Raw genomic sequence first — 19,158 nt, forward strand, 5'->3', positions numbered from 1 at the left:
GACGATTCTTCTTCCAGTCAACCCATGGAAGTCGAAAAGCCTCCTGCTGATGGCGAATTAAATGGACATACCATCCCTGCGTGTATGAACTCAAGTATGCATTTTAATGCTCAGGTGAATATCAAAAACATCATAAACAACTCAGAAGCAATTTCGGGTCGGACCCTGGATACTCAAACTATGCCAACCACCCCGACCCATCAAACTTCTTCTGGACCCTTCGAAAATCAAAATCACTTTAGCCCAACCATTCCAGGCTCTTACACAGAAACCTCTGGTGCCCCGTTACCCGAATTTGGTGATTCGTATATCAAAAGAAGAAGAATTGATAATGGAGTCCCAATTCCTAATCCCACCCCTACAATTCTAATCGACTTAAACCAGTCTCTTTCAAACGCCGGATCGCAGGACACTTCTATATGCTCCGATACCTGCTCTAACACGTAAAATATCTCGGGGCTTGTAAAATTCGGGTGTTCGCTTGGCTTCCAACTCGAAAACTATGACAAAGACAAATTAGTTGACTATCTAGATGTCAACACAAGGGATGAAGGTGCCAAAGATAGGATCAAATGAATGCCTTAAGTCTCAATATCAGGGGAGTGAGCGAAAGTCACAAGGTGGAGTGGATACGGAAGATCAAAATTGGTCACAAGATTGATTTCATTGGAATTCAAGAAACACATGTTGCTGATCCTGGAAATATTGACATAGAGGGATGCTGGGGAAGTCCGAATTTTGAGTTTGAACTTGTTGAATCTCAAGGTAGATCTGGTGGGCTTCTTAGCATATGGGACCCATTGATATTTACAAAGCATAATGTTATCAAGAGTAAGAATTTTCTTGCGATCTCGGGACATTGGAAGGGATTCTCAGATACCATTTCAATGGTTAATGTTTATGGACCTCAATCCATCTCAGATAAACGGGAAGTGTGGGTGGAAATATTGTCACTAAAGGATATTATAAAGGGAAGTTGGGTAATTTTTGGAGATTTTAGTGCCGTGCGTAAACCGGAAGAAAGACTACGTTCCTCTTTCTGCAAATATTCCTCCTCTGATTTTAATAAATTCATCTGTGAATTTGGTCTAAAGGAATTTGCCATGGGGGGTTGTAAATTCATCTATCTAAGAGATGATGGCTCCAAATTAAGCAAAATTGATCATTTTCTTGTATGTAATCAATTCATTCAGATGCAACCTCATTCAACAGTCACTGCCCTTGCTAAAGAACACTCCGATCACTCACGTCTTTTTTTAACACACTCGAAGGCCAATTTTGGAACCCCACCTTTTCGATTCTACAATTCTTGGCTGTTATCGTCCGGTTTTAACGAGGTGTTTGATAACTCTTGGAGCACTTTAAGGGGTTTTGGTACTCCAGATATCTTGCTCAAGGCAAAAATCAAATGGGTGAAAAACGCCACTCGCAGTTGAAAGAAAGATCATGCTATGAAATTGGGTGGGCAGGTGGCTCAAACAAAAAAGATGATAACTGATTTGGAAAAAGTGATGGAAGAAAGAACTCTAACTGAGGAGGAAAGAGGATCTTGGAAGGAATGTAAAGTTAAACTTATTGAGCTAGAACGTTTGGAAAAACTAGATTTACAACAAAAGGCGAAGGTAAAATGGATAACTGAGGGTGATGAAAATTCGTCATTCTTTCATGGTTCTCTCAAAAATAGAATCAGGAAGAACAAAATCCATGGTCTCATAATCAATGGCTCCTGGTCCACATGTCGAGCAGATATTAAGCAAGAAATATACAACTTTTACTCATCAAAGTTCCGTGAAGACTGGTGTGAGAGACCTCTACTGATCAATTCAAGATTCAGAAAAATCTCATCCGCCCAAAGTGCCTACCTGGAGTCCCCTGTCTCTTTAGATGAGATCAAAAATGATATTTGGCAATGTGGTGGTGATAAGGCGCCTGGTCCTGATGGCATTACTTTCAAAATTATCAAAGCAAAATGGGAAATCATGAAAAGCGACATTCTTAATTTTGTGAGACATTTTCAAACATATGGATCAATCGGTAATGGTTGCAATTCTTCTTTCATCACTCTAGTTCCCAAGGTCTCTAATCCATTAGCACTTGGTGTCTACCGCCCTATTTGTTTACTTGGAAGTATGTACAAGATACTGGCCAAGATCCTTGCCATTCGCTTAAAATCAGTAATTAGTTCAGTAATTGATGAAGTTCAGTCTGCTTACATTGAAGGAAGCCATATTCTAGACAGACCGTTAATGTTAAATGAGATTCATTCCTGGGCAAAAAAGAACAAAGTAAAAGCGTTCCTTTTCAAAGTTGATTTCGAGAAGGCCTTTGACTCTGTCAATTGGAGATATCTCGACTCAATTCTAGATCAAACTGGTTTTGGTGTTACTTGGAGAAATTGGATCCATGAATGTCTCAAATCCTCAATACTAGTTAATGGGGTGCCCACTGATGAATTTTCCATATCAAAGGGGGTACGTCAAGGTGATCCACTATCCCCCTTTTTGTTTCTACTTGCAATGGAAGGTTTAAACGTCGCCATTAAAACCGCCTGCGATAAATCCTTAATCCTTGGTATCAAACTTCCTCACAATGGGCCTTCTATCTCGCATCTATTCTATGCCGATGATGCTATCTTCGCAGGCCTCTGGGAGCCAGCAAGCATACGGAATTTAGCCCAGATTCTCAAATGTTTTCATATCTCCTCTGGACTCAAAGTGAACTTTTCTAAGTCCAGGCTATTTGGTATTGGTACCAATCCCAATGAATTGTCCCGTATGGCAAGGGTTTTAAGATGCAAGACGGGTACCTTTCCGTTCATATACTTGGGTGTACCTGTAGGAGCTAATATGTCTCTTAAAAAAAATTGGGATCCAATTGTCAATAAATTTCGGTCCAGGCTCTCAACATGGAAAGCAAAATCATTATCCTTCGGAGGTAGACTCACATTGATCAAATCAGTCCTAAACAACCTTCCCACTTACTACATGTCATTATTCAGAGCCCCCAATGGTGTTCTTGAGATTCTTGAAAAGATCAGGCGCAACTTTCTATGGGGTGGTTGTGAGGATAAGAAAAAGATACACTGGGTGGAATGGACAAAGGTCACAGCTCCGATAAAAGCAGGTGGTCTAGGTGTTGGCACTCTCAAAGCTCAAAACATAGCCCTAATTACTAAATGGTGGTGGAAGCTTATAAATAGCAGGGATAAGCTTTGGAATAAAGTAATTAAAAGCATTCATAACTTAGATCGTAAGCCTGCCAGTTACATAGCCAGGAAAACTTTAACAGGTGCTTGGAACAATGTGGCCAAATCAATCAAATGCATGTCTGAACTAAACATCCATCAAAATCAAATATTCTCTTTTGTTCCTAGAATGGATACTCCCATCATGTTCTGGAAAGATGTTTGGTGTGGAGATGTTTCATTTCAATCAAGGTTCCCTTCCTTGTATTCCCTTGAAAAAAGCAAGTTATATTGGGTGAGTGATCGCACATCTTCCACAGGATTCAATTGGAACTGGAAACAGGACCCACAAGATGCGACATCCCTAAATGAACTAATTCAACTATATCGAAGCTTCGAACACTTGAGCAGTATGCCAAATTCCAAGTTTGGCTTCCATTTCAACTTGACATCTGATGGTGATTACTCTGTTAAGAGGCTTCGTTGCTTAATAGATTCCAAAACAATGAACAACAATGGAAAACCAGTCTCTTAGAATAAGGTTATTCCACTAAAGGTTAGATGTTGGGTTTGGAGGGCCTCATTGGGGAGAATTCCGGTGGCTGAGACATTACAGGAAAGGGGTATTGCAGTCACTAATTCACTATGCCCTCTATGTGAAAAGGTATCTGAATCCGTGGATCACTTGTTGGTCAAATGTGAATTCACGAGTAATGTGAGGGATTGGATTTTCAAATGGATAGGTTTCAGTCACAGACAATTTGATAAGGTTATTGACTTTCTGGATTATGCGGCTTCATGGGGAAACTGTCCCCGGAAAAGGCAAATAATCAATTCCATTTTTTACTGCTTACTTTGGAGTGTCTGGTTAGCGAGGAATGACAAACACTTCAAGAAAGCGAGGCACTCGGCTACAAGAATTACTGATAATATAACTGCTACATCATATTTATGGTTAAGCACAGGGGCAAGGAAATTTGTGGAAATTGGGTTGACTGGAGCTGCTCACCCATTTCCATTTCATAGTTATGTCTTTTTCATTTCTTCCAATTGTTTTGTTTTGTTTTTTGGACTCTGTTGCATACTTGATATTGTCTTAGCTCCTTGCTAAGTGCTCTTTATTTATATATACTCCTTATTTGCCTTTTCAAAAAAAAAATCAAGGTTAGGCAACTACTTTTGCCTCCCACTAACCGATGTCCTTTTTTGCTTCGTGCCAACAACATCATCAAATCACTATATGCAACTATACAAATTTGCATCTGAGAAATCAAACATTTTGACTTATTGCCCTTGAAGCTTTGTATGTGAATTTTAACCCAATGATGACACCTTGTCCAAACCTAGTAACTCATCACATTTGAACTATAAGGAAAAAAGTGTCATCAAGGATAAAATTTTAAGATATTTTATATTGTTGTACGTAGTACCAAAATTTTATCTTTTCATCTTTAAAAAGCTTTTGCCAGATCCTAAATGTTGCTGACTATCGCATTATAAAATTCTTTTTCTCCAGTAAGACATCAACTACAAACATAAGTTATAAATTTGAGTAAAGCTAAGAGATTATATAAAATATAAAATATGTAATACCTCACCAGAAAAATTCCAGAAGTAGAGAAACTTGTTACTCACTTGGTGGTTCAAGAATCTATCAATTGCAATTTTGATTTTAGTTCATGAAAAGGATAAAAAAATGTTAACATTACAATTGTTGTTACCATAGATATTGTAATGCCCTCCTAAGCTTAACTATAGAGAAAAATCTCATGAAAGTTCATTGGATCTCACTCCATATCAGATTCATCATACAGAACCTGTAAATTGGAAGGTATATGTCTAGTTTGAGTTCTATCTAGTTTGAATGTTGTCCTTGTTATGTAAAAAAGAAAGAGCTTCTTGCACAACTTAGGATATTTAAAAAGAAGATGTCTTGCTTTTTCTACTAATCCTGAAGGAATCAGATGATATGTCATATGCAAATTAAGGAGAAATATTATGCTCCTATTTTTCAATTCATATAAAGTGATTATAATTTTATAAAGACTATTAAATTTGGAAAAAAAAAAGAAATCAACCCATCAATAATTTTCTGCCTTCATTCGATAAAACTCTATAAACTTCCCATTCTCTTCCTCCAATCAAATGCCTACTAATTTCAGCCTACAAGAATGCATTCATAAACTTATAAGACAAAAGTGAAACGCTTGATGCCAATATGAGTTTGTAAAAAATGAGTAGAAATTACCAAAAAGATGTCTATATTCGGCAACTTGAGTGCAACGGGTATATTGTAAAATACCAACCACCGCCCCTACCCATATAACTCCACCGGATTTGCAACAACCAACTCTATGTCGGGCCTACGGTTGACTAGATCAACTGATTCCATACAAATTTGTAGAACACAATGCATTTTCTTTACTCGGGTCTACAATCTTCTTTCCATCTGCTTGTACTATAAACAAAAGTTCTAAAAATTTTCTATCTTTCTTCATAAACCTCCCATATGATAACTTATAAGAAAAAACATATAGAGTTTAATGAAACTTGTTTCTGTTTATTAAAGATTAAAACCTTAAAGGGTAAATAACCGAATGTTGTAATCTTTCAAAGTTCTCATTATATCATAGATGACTCCTTTGGGATCATGGCAAACAATCTGGACAAGGGTATGAACATGACTTAAGGAGTTGTCAATCGGGACTGAAATTGAAACTGAAACTTAAACAGAAACACTTTCATGCTTATTTTCATCTAATATTTCTAGATTAAACATTGCTTTTTGTGGTTTCGGGATGACTAAAAGATGGTGGGTCATTAGAGCTTACTATGAAATCAGGTCCCACTATTTTTATCTCAAAGCTTATAATATCATCTTTAAGAACAACTTTTAGATGATCATCTTTATCCTCCTTTCTTTTTGTTATATGTAAATTTCCATGAGAAGCCTGTATAAGCCCTAAAAATTCTAGAAAATATCAAGAAGCCATTCACAGTTTAATAAAAGAGAAGTTTTAATAGAATTTACCTGGCAAATGATTCTTCGAGAGCGTTACAATAGATAAGTTGTAACACCCCGTTTATTTAATAAATAAATAAACAAATTAACGAATAAATAGTAGCCCTAAAATCAGTAATTATATAGGAAGGTGTTGGTTTCAAGGAGTTAACTGGCATAATTTAGAAGTTGGGGGCTAGAATGGTAAGTTCCAAGATTTATTTGTAAAGATTTTAGAAGACAGGGTGTGTTTGGTAAGTATGGGACTTATTGTGAAAAGATTTATGGAATCAGGTGCTAAAGAGTAAATTCTGGATTGCATTTGAAATAATTATAGAGAGAGGGGCTACTTGGTAAAAAGTTGGACTTAATTTGTAAAGTTTTCCTGGAGGCAGGGTTTAAATGATAAATTTTGGGTTATGATTGAAAGAAAATGGAAGGGAGGGATTACACTTGTCATTATGGAATTAAGTTTAGGGGATCGGGGTATATAACCTGTCACCCCTGGTACAAACCCTAACCCTAAAGGAAGGTATCAGCCGCACCACCCTTATATCTACCTTCTTCAAGCCGCCATCCTCACATCCCCTATCTCCGGCAGGCACCGCTACCCCTCCTGCTGTCTAAGTCATAGCCACCACCGAGCTTCTGCTGTCGGCAACAGCGAGGGCCATCGTGAAGGAGCTATTGAAGACCGTCGGCGAAGCTTCAAACGTCCAATTCCACCCTCCTTCTCCTCCACCACTTCCAGATAGTTCCATCAATATCACCGCCGAACTCAACAGCCACCATCTTGGTTGATCAACGAACGTCTACCGCTGCCGTCCATGGGGGGGTTGTACCCCGATTATCATGCGCCACCGCGCAGGCGGCTGTGTTTAGACGTATTCCTAGCGTGATTTCGTGTGGGTTGATGGGTTGTTGGGCAGAGGATCAAGAGGAAACGCTGCCACCACCGCGAGGTGGTGAATATCATCACAACCGCTGCTACTACTGCCATTTTGTGTTGCTGTCGCCGTCGTGCGCAACCAGGTGGGTGGCTGGCGTGTAGTCTTTAATTTGGAGTGTGAGTGTGTGTGTGTGTGTGTTTTGTCTGGCTAGAAAACCAAGGAAGTCACCACCACCACCGTGAGGTGGTGGCTGCCACCACGTGCCACCGCCGACCACTACTAGGGTTTTTGTGTGTGTGTTTATCTAGTTGTCTGTGTGTTTATTTAGGTTAAAGCATTCTAAATAGTAACCAGTGGCAAGAATAATGAAAAGAAAACTCTTAACCACCACCTTGAGGTGGTTGCTGCCGCCTCCTACCGCCACCAACCGCCGTGCTGGGTGGTGGTGTGCTTTGCATGTGTTTGGATTTCTTTTAGGATGCTTGGACTCGATTGGACTAGAACTCTAACCACCAACGTGAGGTGGTGGCCGCCGCCGTTGACCACCACTACCCGAGGTGGTAGTGGGTGTGACAACCCGAAATTTCCATTCTGAACAAACCATATCAAGCCAATAGAAGTTAGAACAGTTATAGTGAAATTCCAGACTTTGGGTATAAGTTTGACAGTTTTTCAGGATTTACACTTAAGGAGATATCAGGAGACTAGATGCACTAAGGTTTTGTGCAACACTGTTATTCCAATACTCTATGATATTAGAGTTCATTCCGAGAATAAAATATTTTTCTACCAAAAATCTTAGGACTATATATAGAAATCTGAACCATATTCATTCATTAGTTACATTTCCAACTAGAGAAAAGCCGAATTCTCTCTCATGGATCTTCGGGTTTTTATCCCAAATCATGAGTACTTCTATCTAGTTGTATTATATAGCTTAGATTGTGTTTTATAACATCAAAATCGGATCAAAACCCCAAGATTCGGGAGTTTACCGCCCAACAACACTTGGAGAGTAAACTCCTTTTTAAGGGCCAAAAGAGTGCCCAATGTCCCTGAAAGACTTGGAACTCAAACTAGAAGCCTCCATTACATGTTTTAGACCACAATACAATTAAGAGTCAAGGCTAGCAGTGAGTTCACGGCCAAGGAAGTTCTTGGGCCGTCAACTCCATTTTTAGGTGCCAAAACACCCTAAAAACCTTCCTTAAGCCAAGAGACTAATTTAGACATGTACCTAGATGAGTTTAGGACTAGCAAACACCCTTAGAACACCAAGAGTAAGGTGTTCACGGCCCAAGAAGTTCTAGGGCCGTGAACTCCAAACAATGGTGCCAAATGGTGCTATAAACTCTCCTAAAGCCTTAGACAATTTCCTTGATTCATTCTTGGATAAATTAGGGACTAGAAAACACCACAAACACCCTCCCAAGGGAGATTACGACCGTAATCTCCATGGGATTTGGTCCATGGGCCGTGAACTCCTCAAAGGAGTTAAAAAGAAGCCCAAACACTTGTTTAAGCCTAGAAGCACTTCACCACTTGAGTTGTAATAACTTTAAGCTTCATTTAGGGACCCTATAGAGAGTTTACGTCCAGGAGTTTACTCCCCTGGGCCGTAAACTCCAACACATATGGTCTTTTGACCATAAACTCCCATAAGAGGTCTTGCACTCCTTTGTTGCAACCCATTAGCCTCCTAGCACTTGACCAAAAGAGTTTTCCTCGCATTAGGATGTTTTTACATGTTTAATTAGTGTTATAATCACTAATTGTTATATACATATGTCTTCATATGTAATTAGGACCATTGTGTGTGTCTAAAGTCTTCACTTGACACCTAGCAGTCCTACCTCTTCAGTTCATCCGTATCACCCACAACAGGTGAGTTCATACCCCTTAATCAATGTTTTAACTATTTTTAAATGTTTTATGGGGGGATACAAGTAGAATAATGCTACTTATTATATCAATCGCATGTGATTAATAAGCAGCATTCAAATGATTTGCTACTCATTAGCTGTTTTACCAAGCAGTTTCCTTCAAATGTTTTTCATAAACACTTTATGTGTTTAAAACTCCTTATTACACTATACATTTTACTCTGTATGTTTTATTTAAAACTTATTTACAATTGAGTTTCAAACAAATGTTTCTTTATACTAAACTGTTTTATCAAACCCATGCTTTCAAATTGTTCTATAGATTGACATCAAGTCGATCTTTTCTTAGATAATAATTATGTTCAAAGGTTTTACAAAACTTATATTTATGCTTTTAGTTTATAAATTGCATGCCTCTATATGTATAGTTATATAAGAAATGTTTAAAAGACTTAGTAAGGCTATCCACCCTGTTTCCTTTTCCTCGATTTGAATGTGGTCTGGTGGGATAACGGGTACCCGTCCGAAGGTCGTTTAAATATTAGTTATATATCATGTGTACATATATAGTCATAAAAGGTCTTTCCAGTTCATCCAATGCCCTTGGGTAGCAAGGGTATACATCCATGTTCATACGTACCAGTTATATTACTAGTAAGCTACCATATGGGTAGTTTAGGAAGATACTAGAACTATTACTAGAACGCGATAATATACAATGAGTCAGTTCATTCATGAGTTAATACTTATTACTATGAGAACATATACATTACATTACTATTAGAACATATACAACTATACTAGGAGAAGAACATATACAACTATACTAGAGGAAGAACATATACAACTATACTAGAGGAAGAACGTATACAACTATACTAGAAAGAGAACATATTCTACGATACTAGAACGAGTAACAATACATTACATATACATATATACATTGACAAAATTGTGATCCACTGTATCGGAACATGCCTTAAATGTCATGGCCCGAGTTGTAGCCAGAATTCTCTTGGAGGGAGAGCGTGAGTTTGCATATAGATCTATACTGGATTGACTATCCTACACCTTGCTGCTAGCTACAGCCGGACCTGCAGGTCTGCGGGTGCCAAACGTCATTTCTTTTTACGACCATACCTTTGTCGTTGTTACCAATCGATAGTATGGTACAATTAATCACATGATACCTTAATATAAATCCGGTTTAAGGTAGTTAGTACAACAGTAGTTCCTATAATACAACACTACAGTACTACATTAATTTCCCCTTTTCATATATTTAGTGATCATTTCACTTAAACATTAAATGTAAAAAACTATATTTTGTTAATGATAGTTACACTTGGAAAAATTACACACTTTTACAAGAAACGAACATTTAGAACAGTTAAGTCTTGGTAGAAGACTACATTGAGAATAGTTAGGTCTTGGAAGAAGACACCCTTTATATGATAGTAGGAATCATAGGGATTTCTAGGGTTTTTCAAACGTTTACAGTTGTTTTACAAACATTTTTACACTTATCGTTCATATACATTTTCCATACTTACAGTTCATATACATTTTCAATACTTACAATTCATATACATACAAATTCTTACATACAAATTAAAACACTAAAATACTTATGATCTCACCAGCTTTAAAGCTGATACTCTCTTTCAAAATAACTTGTATCCTCAGGTCATCATAGACATATACCGATGCAAGGATTAGGGAAGATGGAGCTCGTTCAAGACATTTCATTTTGATTTATGCTTTAGTGTTTATCAAAATTCGACAGAACACACTTGTATAATAATTATATTATTAATGCAATGGATGATGTTGTTGCTTGTTTACTACTTTTCATTGTTGTGATACTGTACATGACGTCCTCCGCCCCAGAACGTTTCCGCCGTTCTTGGTTTTGGGGTGTGACAGTGGGTGGTGTTCGACTAGCGAAACCCAAATGGGCCTAATGAAACCCTAATTAATCTAAAGATTTACTTTTGGGCCTATTGGGCTATGATTGGGTTAAAAACCCTAATTAGGGTTTAGAAAACCCTAATTTTGGATATATTAGTTAGACTTATCGGGACCCGCATTTTAGGCCATTGGAATGGAATTGTGAATTACACCCAATCACACCATATTATTTATCTAGTAGAGTGATGGACTTAATGGATTAAGTCCTTCATGGGTTAAGTGAGAAATACTTAACCCTAATCGTCATTTTATGTAGAAACCCTAATGGGCCATTCAAGAACAACTTTATGAACTAAGGATATATGAATGGGCTTTAGGGTAAGGCCCATATGAAGGTTTGGGCCCAATTTGGAAAATTGGGCCACATATGCCATAATTAGGCCTTTATGATTATGCGATATTGGGCCATTAGAAATGCCAAATGCTTGGAGTGGACTATGTAAAGGTTTGGGCCCAATTTGGAAAAATGGGCCATATGTTGGGCTTTGATTCATAGTTTAACTTTTCGGTTTTTGGATTAAGTCTAAAGTTGAATCAAGCTAAGATAGGGGTAAAGCGTCTTTTAGTCCAAGCATGGACTTATGATTTTTGTGTTGGAAACCAATTATTAATTGGGTGTTGTTTTGATATTGACAGTTCGGGAACCTGTCATCCAGCAGCTAGAGTTCTGTCTACGGGACTTCAGCAATGTGAGGTGAGTTACTTTTCCGGTAGAGGTGGGTCTAAGGCACCAATTTCGGCCCACCAATAGGTGATTATGTATGAGATGATTGTCTTTGGGATAATTTTCTGGTTTGCAACTATCTGATACGCTCTATGTGCTAGGATGCTCTGATATATGTGTTGGTAGTAGTAGGGGTGAAATAGTCCCCAAATACCGGTTGAAAGATACCGAAGGGGTAATAAGTACCCATGCATGTCTAGCAGTATGTTCATGATATGATGTTATGTGATAGTGGTAGTAGAGGGAATAGTCCCCATATCTGGTCGATAGGGCCAAGGGGTAGGTCGGACACCCCGGTATGTCTGACAGTATGATTATGTTATGTTTCTATGTGGTAGTAGTAGGGGGTGAAATAGTCCTCGTAACCGGTTGAGATGTCGAACACGCCGGTATGTCTGATAGGGGTAGGTTAGGCACTCGCTATGCCTAGCAGGGGTAGGTTGAGCACCCTGGTATGCTCAGCAGGGTCGGTCGGGCACCCAGATATGCCTGGCATGGGGTAGGTCGGGCACCCCTGCATGTCTGACAGTATGTGATTGTATGGTATGTGAATGATGGGGGAACTCACTAAGATTCATGCTTACGGTTTTCAGTTTTGGTTTCAGGTACATTGTTTTCAAAGGAAAGGAGTCGGCGATCGCAGCGCATCACACTATGATTTTTGGCACATGAGATCATTGGGACTACACTCTGATATTATTTTATGATAACATGTTTTGATTACTGACACTTGGGTCTTGACATGTGATGTTATTATGAATGTTTTTATATTGTTGGTTTTATAATAACTTAATTAAAAACGAAATTTTTGGCCCGTAATTTTGGGATGTTACAAGTTGGTATCAGAGCCTTGGTTTGAGAGATTCAGGCACATTCTTGGGTGTGTCTGAACTCAAACTAAGGACTTGGTATGAAAATTTTTCAAAAGTAAAATCATTTTATAAAAGAAGTTTGAAAATAATTTGAAAAGAGAAAAGAACTTTGAAAAGAACAAGGTGTGTGATGCGTGCAATCAGCCGAGCTCAAGTAAGTTTTCCCAAAGATATTCATACATGTTATGTTATGATATGATATGTTTATGTGAACTGTGTGCTAGAGTAGGGCTAAGGATCTAGGAAGGATGCCTTATATGCCTGTTGTATGTGCTTGTTGAGCTGCATGATAGTACTGAACAGTCAGTGATAGGATAGCCTGCTTAGGTTCTGTTTGATTGTATGAGTCTTAGAATCTCATGCCAGTATAGATTCCTGATAAGAGGATAGAATGATTTGATTGGAATATGTTGGTTACATTTTCCATTGTCTGAATTTTTTTACTTTGTGCTTTGTGGGACTCTTAGTAATGTGAGCTAGCTATTAAGTGAATATGCTAAGTCACATGTGGCACAAGCTGGATAATCTCATAGTAATAAATTTGACCATATTGCGCAGCTCTCGTTTGAGTCTAACCATTCTAGGGATGAGTCTTTTACTCGAAGGATTATCTGATCTCTATTGAATATGGCTATGTTCATAAGGTAGTTAGTTAACATTATTAGGAATCTTTCAGCAGCTGAGGATTGGGTGGGTTCGGGAACCTAGGAAAGCCTAGGATATGCTTCAGTGGGTTAGTAGTGAAGTTTAGTGAGACTTGGGTGCATCAGTTTGAGGAAGTGACTTGGAGGATTCGAGAGGATTGCTGAGGAAAGTATAGATAGGTGTGGAAGGTAGTATTGGCCCCGTACTATTAAAAGTACAGGATCCATACTCGAATCGGTGAGAGTCTTGGAGAATCTAAGAAGCTTCGCGGAGAAGTTTGTGACCCAGTTTGGGGACAGAGGATGTTCCAGCTGTTACAACTCAACCATTGGCAAGTGAGCCAGTGAACGTGACAGGGTGTCAGACCCTGAAGGATATGACTAGGGATGGCAAAAGAAACCAAACCCGATGGTAAAAACCGAAAACCGACATATTAGGGTCGGGTTTCGGGTCGGTTAATCATGGTCGGGATCAGGTTTGGTATGTTTTTAGAAAATTTTCGCGGGTTTGGTTATGAGGATGGTAAAGAAAATACCCGTCTCGATTACCAGAAACCGAAAACGAAACCGAAACCCATTACCTAAAACCGTTCATATGATTATATATACATATATATATATATATATATATATATATATATATATATATATATATATATATATATAAAGATAATTTCTTGAGATAGCTTCCTATTTAATTGTATTTGTAGTGTTAGTGTTTAGACATTTTTTTTATTTATAGTACTTAGAGTAATAGTGATATTATGATTTATGAATGCTAGTGTCTTTATTGTTTTTTTTTTGCCACTAGTAACCACTTATGTATCAGAACAAATACGTCTGCTCTTAATGGTTTTGTAAATTATCAAAATTATTTTGGATATGAATTCATGCTTGCATCACTAAGTCTAATGGTTTTGTATTCTCATTGCATCAAAATTATTCTTAATTTGAATGTTAAATGGGGATCCTTGTTACCATGTTGGGATACCCGCAGACCTGATAGTGCTTGGTAAACGGGTACCCGTTGGGAATCGGGTCGGTGATGGGATCGATTTTCATATTCGGGGATGGGGACGGGATTACCAAAATTCGTCCCAAACCCACCCTGTTGCCATACTAAGATATGACTTCCAAGAGTTTGTAGATGCGAGATCAATTTGGAGCACCCTGGGAGGAGCGGGTCATGCCAGGTGCGTATAGTAGAGGGTCCCGCGAAGAAGGTTGCTACAGGGTAGCGGGGTTGGTCATGTCAGCAGAAGGTGATCAGGATTCCTCCAGGTGTTGCGGGTATGTCATCGTCTAGTACTATTAGGTGGATGTTGGGAATACGTATCGCTGTGGAATTGTGAGTGAGTTTGGATAAGTCAGATCCCGGGTCGGTTTCTACTATTGTCTAGGTTATCAAGGATCATATATGCCATCTGCATGCCGAAAAGTCCTTGATGAGGCTACAGATGGATGTATCTTGCAGAGTGGGTTCCGCGTATACCGCTATCGTCATGTGTCTTTGCCAGGACCCGTTCAGGTGTACTATTTTGAGGATATTAAGTCAGGATTATAGCGATAGTTCTCCGGTGAAGTCAGAGTTCAGTGGTTCTATCCTTGTTCGGGTATGGTCGACAGTTGTCTATGGAAGAACCTTGGACTTCAAGGTACTACCGTTTCTAGGACAAGACTGGTAGCATGAAGAGGGTAGTGTCAGTTGCGGGTGGTAGATGCATGAGTGTTTGGTCATTGGATGTTCAGGAGAATTGTATTTTTGCATGGGTTTTGTTCGTTAGAGTTCAGTGATCCTGCGAGAGTGGAAGTAAGAACGAGGATTCGTCAGCCAGGGTGAAGATTAAGGCCTCTAGTTGTTAGCATGGGAGGTGGACTGAGGTGTCAGACTGGAGCTAATTTCAACAGTACTCTTCCAGATTTCAGAGGATGGGCGATCTTAAGGTTTGGCTCGTAACTAATCGCTAGCATTGGTAAGCACAGATTATCATCACTGGGTTATTAGAAAGCAAGAAGAATTGGGAATCCTTCAATTCTCACGTGCCATGAAGAATTAGTCGAACCTAAGTGGGGGAGAATGGATCAGATATCCAGGAGAAGAAATAGGTGTGAAACTAGGATGAGTTTCGCATCCCCGATAGGGAGAAAGGCGGCCGAGTAGCCGTCCAGATTGAGGATTGTAAGATGGGAGTTTGGAACACGTTCCAACATTTGGTTCATGCTTTTCCTTGGCATCAGATAGCAGGTTTTCGGAATCAGATTCGAGCTTCAGTTAGGACTCAAGTTCAGTTGAGTGTTAGGTCGAGTGCGTGCTCGACCCGGTATGGAAAGTGTTGTAAGACTATGGGGTATCCGTAGCATTCACTAGCAGTCAGATAGTAGGGAAACTATTTTAAGACTACAGGGGAAGTCGTAGCATTCACTAGCAGTCAGATAGTATAGAAAGTGTTGTAAGACTACGGGGCAGTCGTGGCATTCACTAGCAGGAGTTAGCATGGAAAGTGTTGTAAGACTGCGGGGGTAGCCGAAGCATTCACTAGCAGTCAGATAGTGATAGAATGTTGTAAGACTGTGGGTGTAGCCGTAGCATTCATGGGGTTGGCAGATAGTGATAGAGTGTTGTAAGACTGCGGGTGTAGTCGTAGCATTCACTAGGTTGGTAGATGGCATGAACGTGTTGTTAGAATGTGGAAGGAATAGTAGTACCCACCAGTTTCGGTGTAGCAGTGAGGATTTGGAAATCTACAGATTGGATTACGGAATTACCTAAATGGGTTAGATCTAGTTGAGTCAATGATAAGACGGTAGGAGCGCCACTACAGTTATGAGATCAAGGAAGCAATGGACTGTTTAAGGTCGTTTGAGATATAAGGCTACCATTGGTCAGGTAGCAATCACATTTAGTCTTGGATTGGGTGACGTCAGGATTCGACGCATGGACTCGATCGTTTGGTTCAGAAGGTTATTAGAGCCACAGTGACATGATAACTAGTGGCAACTAGTTCCAGAGAAGGATTTCGTTCGGAAGTCGTGTGAGGCAACTATGTGGGAGTCCTTTGGCTCCGCGACCAGGCCGGAACCCGGTATTTCAGATGATTGGCGAACGAATTGAGACCACTGATGGCAATGGATTTAAGAGAAAACAGACTTGTCGAAGTCGCTGCCCTACCATATATGTTCATCGTAGGTGAGAAAGGTTTGGCTAGGGTTTGCTATGGAATTTGTTGGTGTGACAGAAAACATTTCCGCTGCTGGAAAACACAGGGTGTGTTTGGGATTCATTTTTTAAGTTAAAAGTACTTTTGTAAAAAGGATTTTTTTTTTCTAAAACAACTTTTTCTAAATTGAGGTATTTAAAATGTGTTTGGGTGGACTTTTAAGACTATTAGGAGATAAAAGCCAAAAGTCACAAAAAGCTGAGATTTTATGACTTTTAAAAAGACTCCTTTTTGGTCATGGCTAAAAGTTGATTTAAAATGACTTTTCTATTTTGCCAAACATCTTTTGGACTTTTTTAAATTTTTTGGAAAGTTAAAAGTCTAAAAATTGTTTTAAAAGGAAAGTCAAACACCCTATAAAGTAATCGGAATCAGATGGTGGCAGTGTTTCCTTTTTTTGAACGAGAGAGTGGTGGAGTGTGATAACAGAGATCGATTTTACTTTTTTACTTTTTTTTCTTAATTATTGCAATATAAAAAATAGAAAAAAAAAATGCAAATTGCAAACTCGTCAGTTAAAAAAATCAAAATAAGTTCGATTAAACTCGCAACATAAACAAATTTTTAGACCGAATGTGTTAGTCTATGTCCTTTCATACCAAAATAACAATTTTCGAAATATCACAGGGATTAATTTTGCAATTTTTTCTATATATTAAAAAAAGACATAAGTTGGAATGGGTAATAGTTTAATAAATGAAAATTTTATTTGTTAATAATAATAATAATAATAATAATTTACAAAATCAATTAAATGGTATTTTGTTCATATTATAATTCATTTTCAACTCCTTTTGATATTTAATTTCTCATATGAAAATCAAATACATATCATTCCTTAATATTCTAATTTCCTTCATCCTACAGTTTTATCCATTCAAAGTATTTGAGAACCAAAATACCAAATAACTCGCTTACTTGTCTTGGTGGTGGGTTTTGTTTTTAGGGTTTATAGTTCTCAAAAATTATCCCATTCCTCTTTAATATGATGAAAATGATTCCATTTATTTATTCATTCACCAAACAAAGGCGGTATAGATACAACAATTATCACACATGAAAAATGTCGCGACTTTTATTTTGTTATTAAGAGATACAAACATCATCATCTTCGTGATCCATCAACAGCCACGATCCATCTGCTTGTCGAACCATACCCTTGTTCTTCTTAACCCACCACATAGGAGGCACATGATATTCGTCCAACAAAGTATCCGAATACTTGTTTACTAGAGCAATATCTCGTCTAACCTCTAGCTTGAAACCTCCCTCTCTACCTTGTGCACCCGCAACTCCATGTAAGTAACTCTCCATGTCATGCCACCTATGTATGTCTCCAGGACTCTTCAAGTATGCGGACTTACTTGTATCAATCACCAACTCTTCACCAATGTGCAAGTAACCCAACTTCAATGGGTAGTGTGGAACCACATCGTGTGCATTATGAACACGTAGGATATGGATGTCCTTATGTAAAGAGAAAAACTTTTGAAAGTCCGAGTTTCCCACACGAGGGCTACCAAAAACAAAAGCTGTCACAGGAAACGTCTTGACAGACATGCCCATTGTCGTCTTGTTGAATCCATTCGAGACGATATCAACTGCATTAAGCGTCGCAAGTGCTCCACCCATGCTATGCCCGACTACTGTCAAACTTATGTCCTCGTCCTTGTATAAATCAACTAATCGCCTCACCTCTTCAAGAACCTATACATTATATTTTAAATAAAGTGATCAAAATGCCTGTTTTTTTATTATTAAAACTAGCTAGCTTGTTTTTTTATAAAGGAAACTCACTTGGTCTCTAGCACTTGCTTTGTTGAAACGAGATGCAGGATCACCAGTGGTGTAGATTGAATGCCACCCATGTTGAACTTTTACATGATGATGTTCTCTAAATATTTCCGGAGCTGAAACCGAAGGAAATTTTAGATCATTAATCCATTCCATGTTTTGAACTGTGCCTCTCCATGAAATAACAACATCTCTCCTCCCTAATGCCACCTTCCCTTCATCTGTAGCCACTGCTACATAACCTATCCAGTTCGATTCCTTGCTCCAGGCCTCTCTTGACAATGACTTTACAAGGAAAGACGGAAGGGGGGCTGAGGATGTGCCGTAGAAATATTTTGTCACTTCATACTTGAAAGGGTTTCCTTGCTCGATTCCAACTTTTGAGAGGAGATTACTACGATTGTATAGGCTGTTTCCGGCGTTCTTTGATGTCTTCTCTGTATTGAAAGCGTCTCTTGCTGCTTGAGCCATCTCGCCATAGTGGATAATGTATCGCCGTAGATCGATGTCAAGTGGATCTAATAGGCCTGACCAATTGTCTTCTCCACTTAGTGTCGTCCATCTCTTAGATATGCTGCCCATTTTTTGTCTCTCTTTCTGGAAGTTGTGCTTTTTGTGAAAGTTGTGGTATCTCAATCGTGTATATATAAGTGATAATTGGTGATGCAATCATGTAATATTTATATTCGTCATGTTGTGAAATAAAAATGAACATATTTCATATCATATAATAATTAAGCATGGTGGAGGCGTAAGATGTAAGATATTATGACGAGTCTAAGGTCAAGTAGTTTGTGGTGAAGAAGAGCAAGAGAAGCTTACTAGAAAATGGTTCCTGGTTAGCTTTAAACAGAAATAACGTTTAAAGAGGAAGGAATTATCGTCTCCATGAACGGGCATGAGAAAGGGGTGATGGATCCGAACCACACCATCAACCCGCAATTCATGAACTTCGTGCTCCGAATACAACATTTTTT

At 38.7% G+C, this 19,158-nt stretch overlaps 2 protein-coding genes and 1 pseudogene across 2 annotated transcripts; 1 reads left to right on the plus strand and 2 right to left on the minus strand.

The window, feature by feature from the left end:
• The first annotated feature begins 572 nt into the window (after positions 1–572).
• On the plus strand, positions 573–1,436 carry LOC111919852 (uncharacterized). Its single transcript, XM_023915416.1, has one exon. It carries the CDS (start codon positions 573–575, stop codon positions 1,434–1,436), a length of 864 nt encoding a protein of 287 aa, XP_023771184.1.
• A 3,821-nt stretch (positions 1,437–5,257) lies between these two features.
• LOC111919853 (ACT domain-containing protein ACR10-like) lies at positions 5,258–7,533 on the minus strand (annotated as a pseudogene).
• A 9,813-nt stretch (positions 7,534–17,346) lies between these two features.
• Positions 17,347–18,775, minus strand: LOC111919840 (phospholipase A1-II 1). The gene is made up of 2 exons (XM_023915408.3): positions 18,185–18,775; positions 17,347–18,094 (listed from the first exon to the last, which is right to left on the minus strand). The coding sequence occupies exons 1-2, from the start codon at positions 18,761–18,763 to the stop codon at positions 17,474–17,476; spliced, it is 1,200 nt and encodes a 399-aa protein (XP_023771176.1). The 5' UTR covers positions 18,764–18,775; the 3' UTR covers positions 17,347–17,473.
• Between the last annotated feature and the right edge of the window lie 383 nt (positions 18,776–19,158).

Source organism: Lactuca sativa, chromosome 1 (assembly GCF_002870075.4).
Source record: "Lactuca sativa cultivar Salinas chromosome 1, Lsat_Salinas_v11, whole genome shotgun sequence".
In the NCBI taxonomy this organism is placed as follows: Eukaryota; Viridiplantae; Streptophyta; class Magnoliopsida; order Asterales; family Asteraceae; genus Lactuca; species Lactuca sativa.

Coding starts and splice junctions, on each gene's coding strand:
- LOC111919852 (XM_023915416.1), top strand. CDS start 573: ATGAATGCCTTAAGTCTCAATATCAGGGGAGTGAGCGAAAGTCACAAG.
- LOC111919840 (XM_023915408.3), bottom strand. CDS start 18,763: ATGGGCAGCATATCTAAGAGATGGACGACACTAAGTGGAGAAGACAAT. Junction 18,095..18,184: donor AAGCAAGTGCTAGAGACCAA/GTGAGTTTCCTT, acceptor TATAATGTATAG/GTTCTTGAAGAGGTGAGGCG.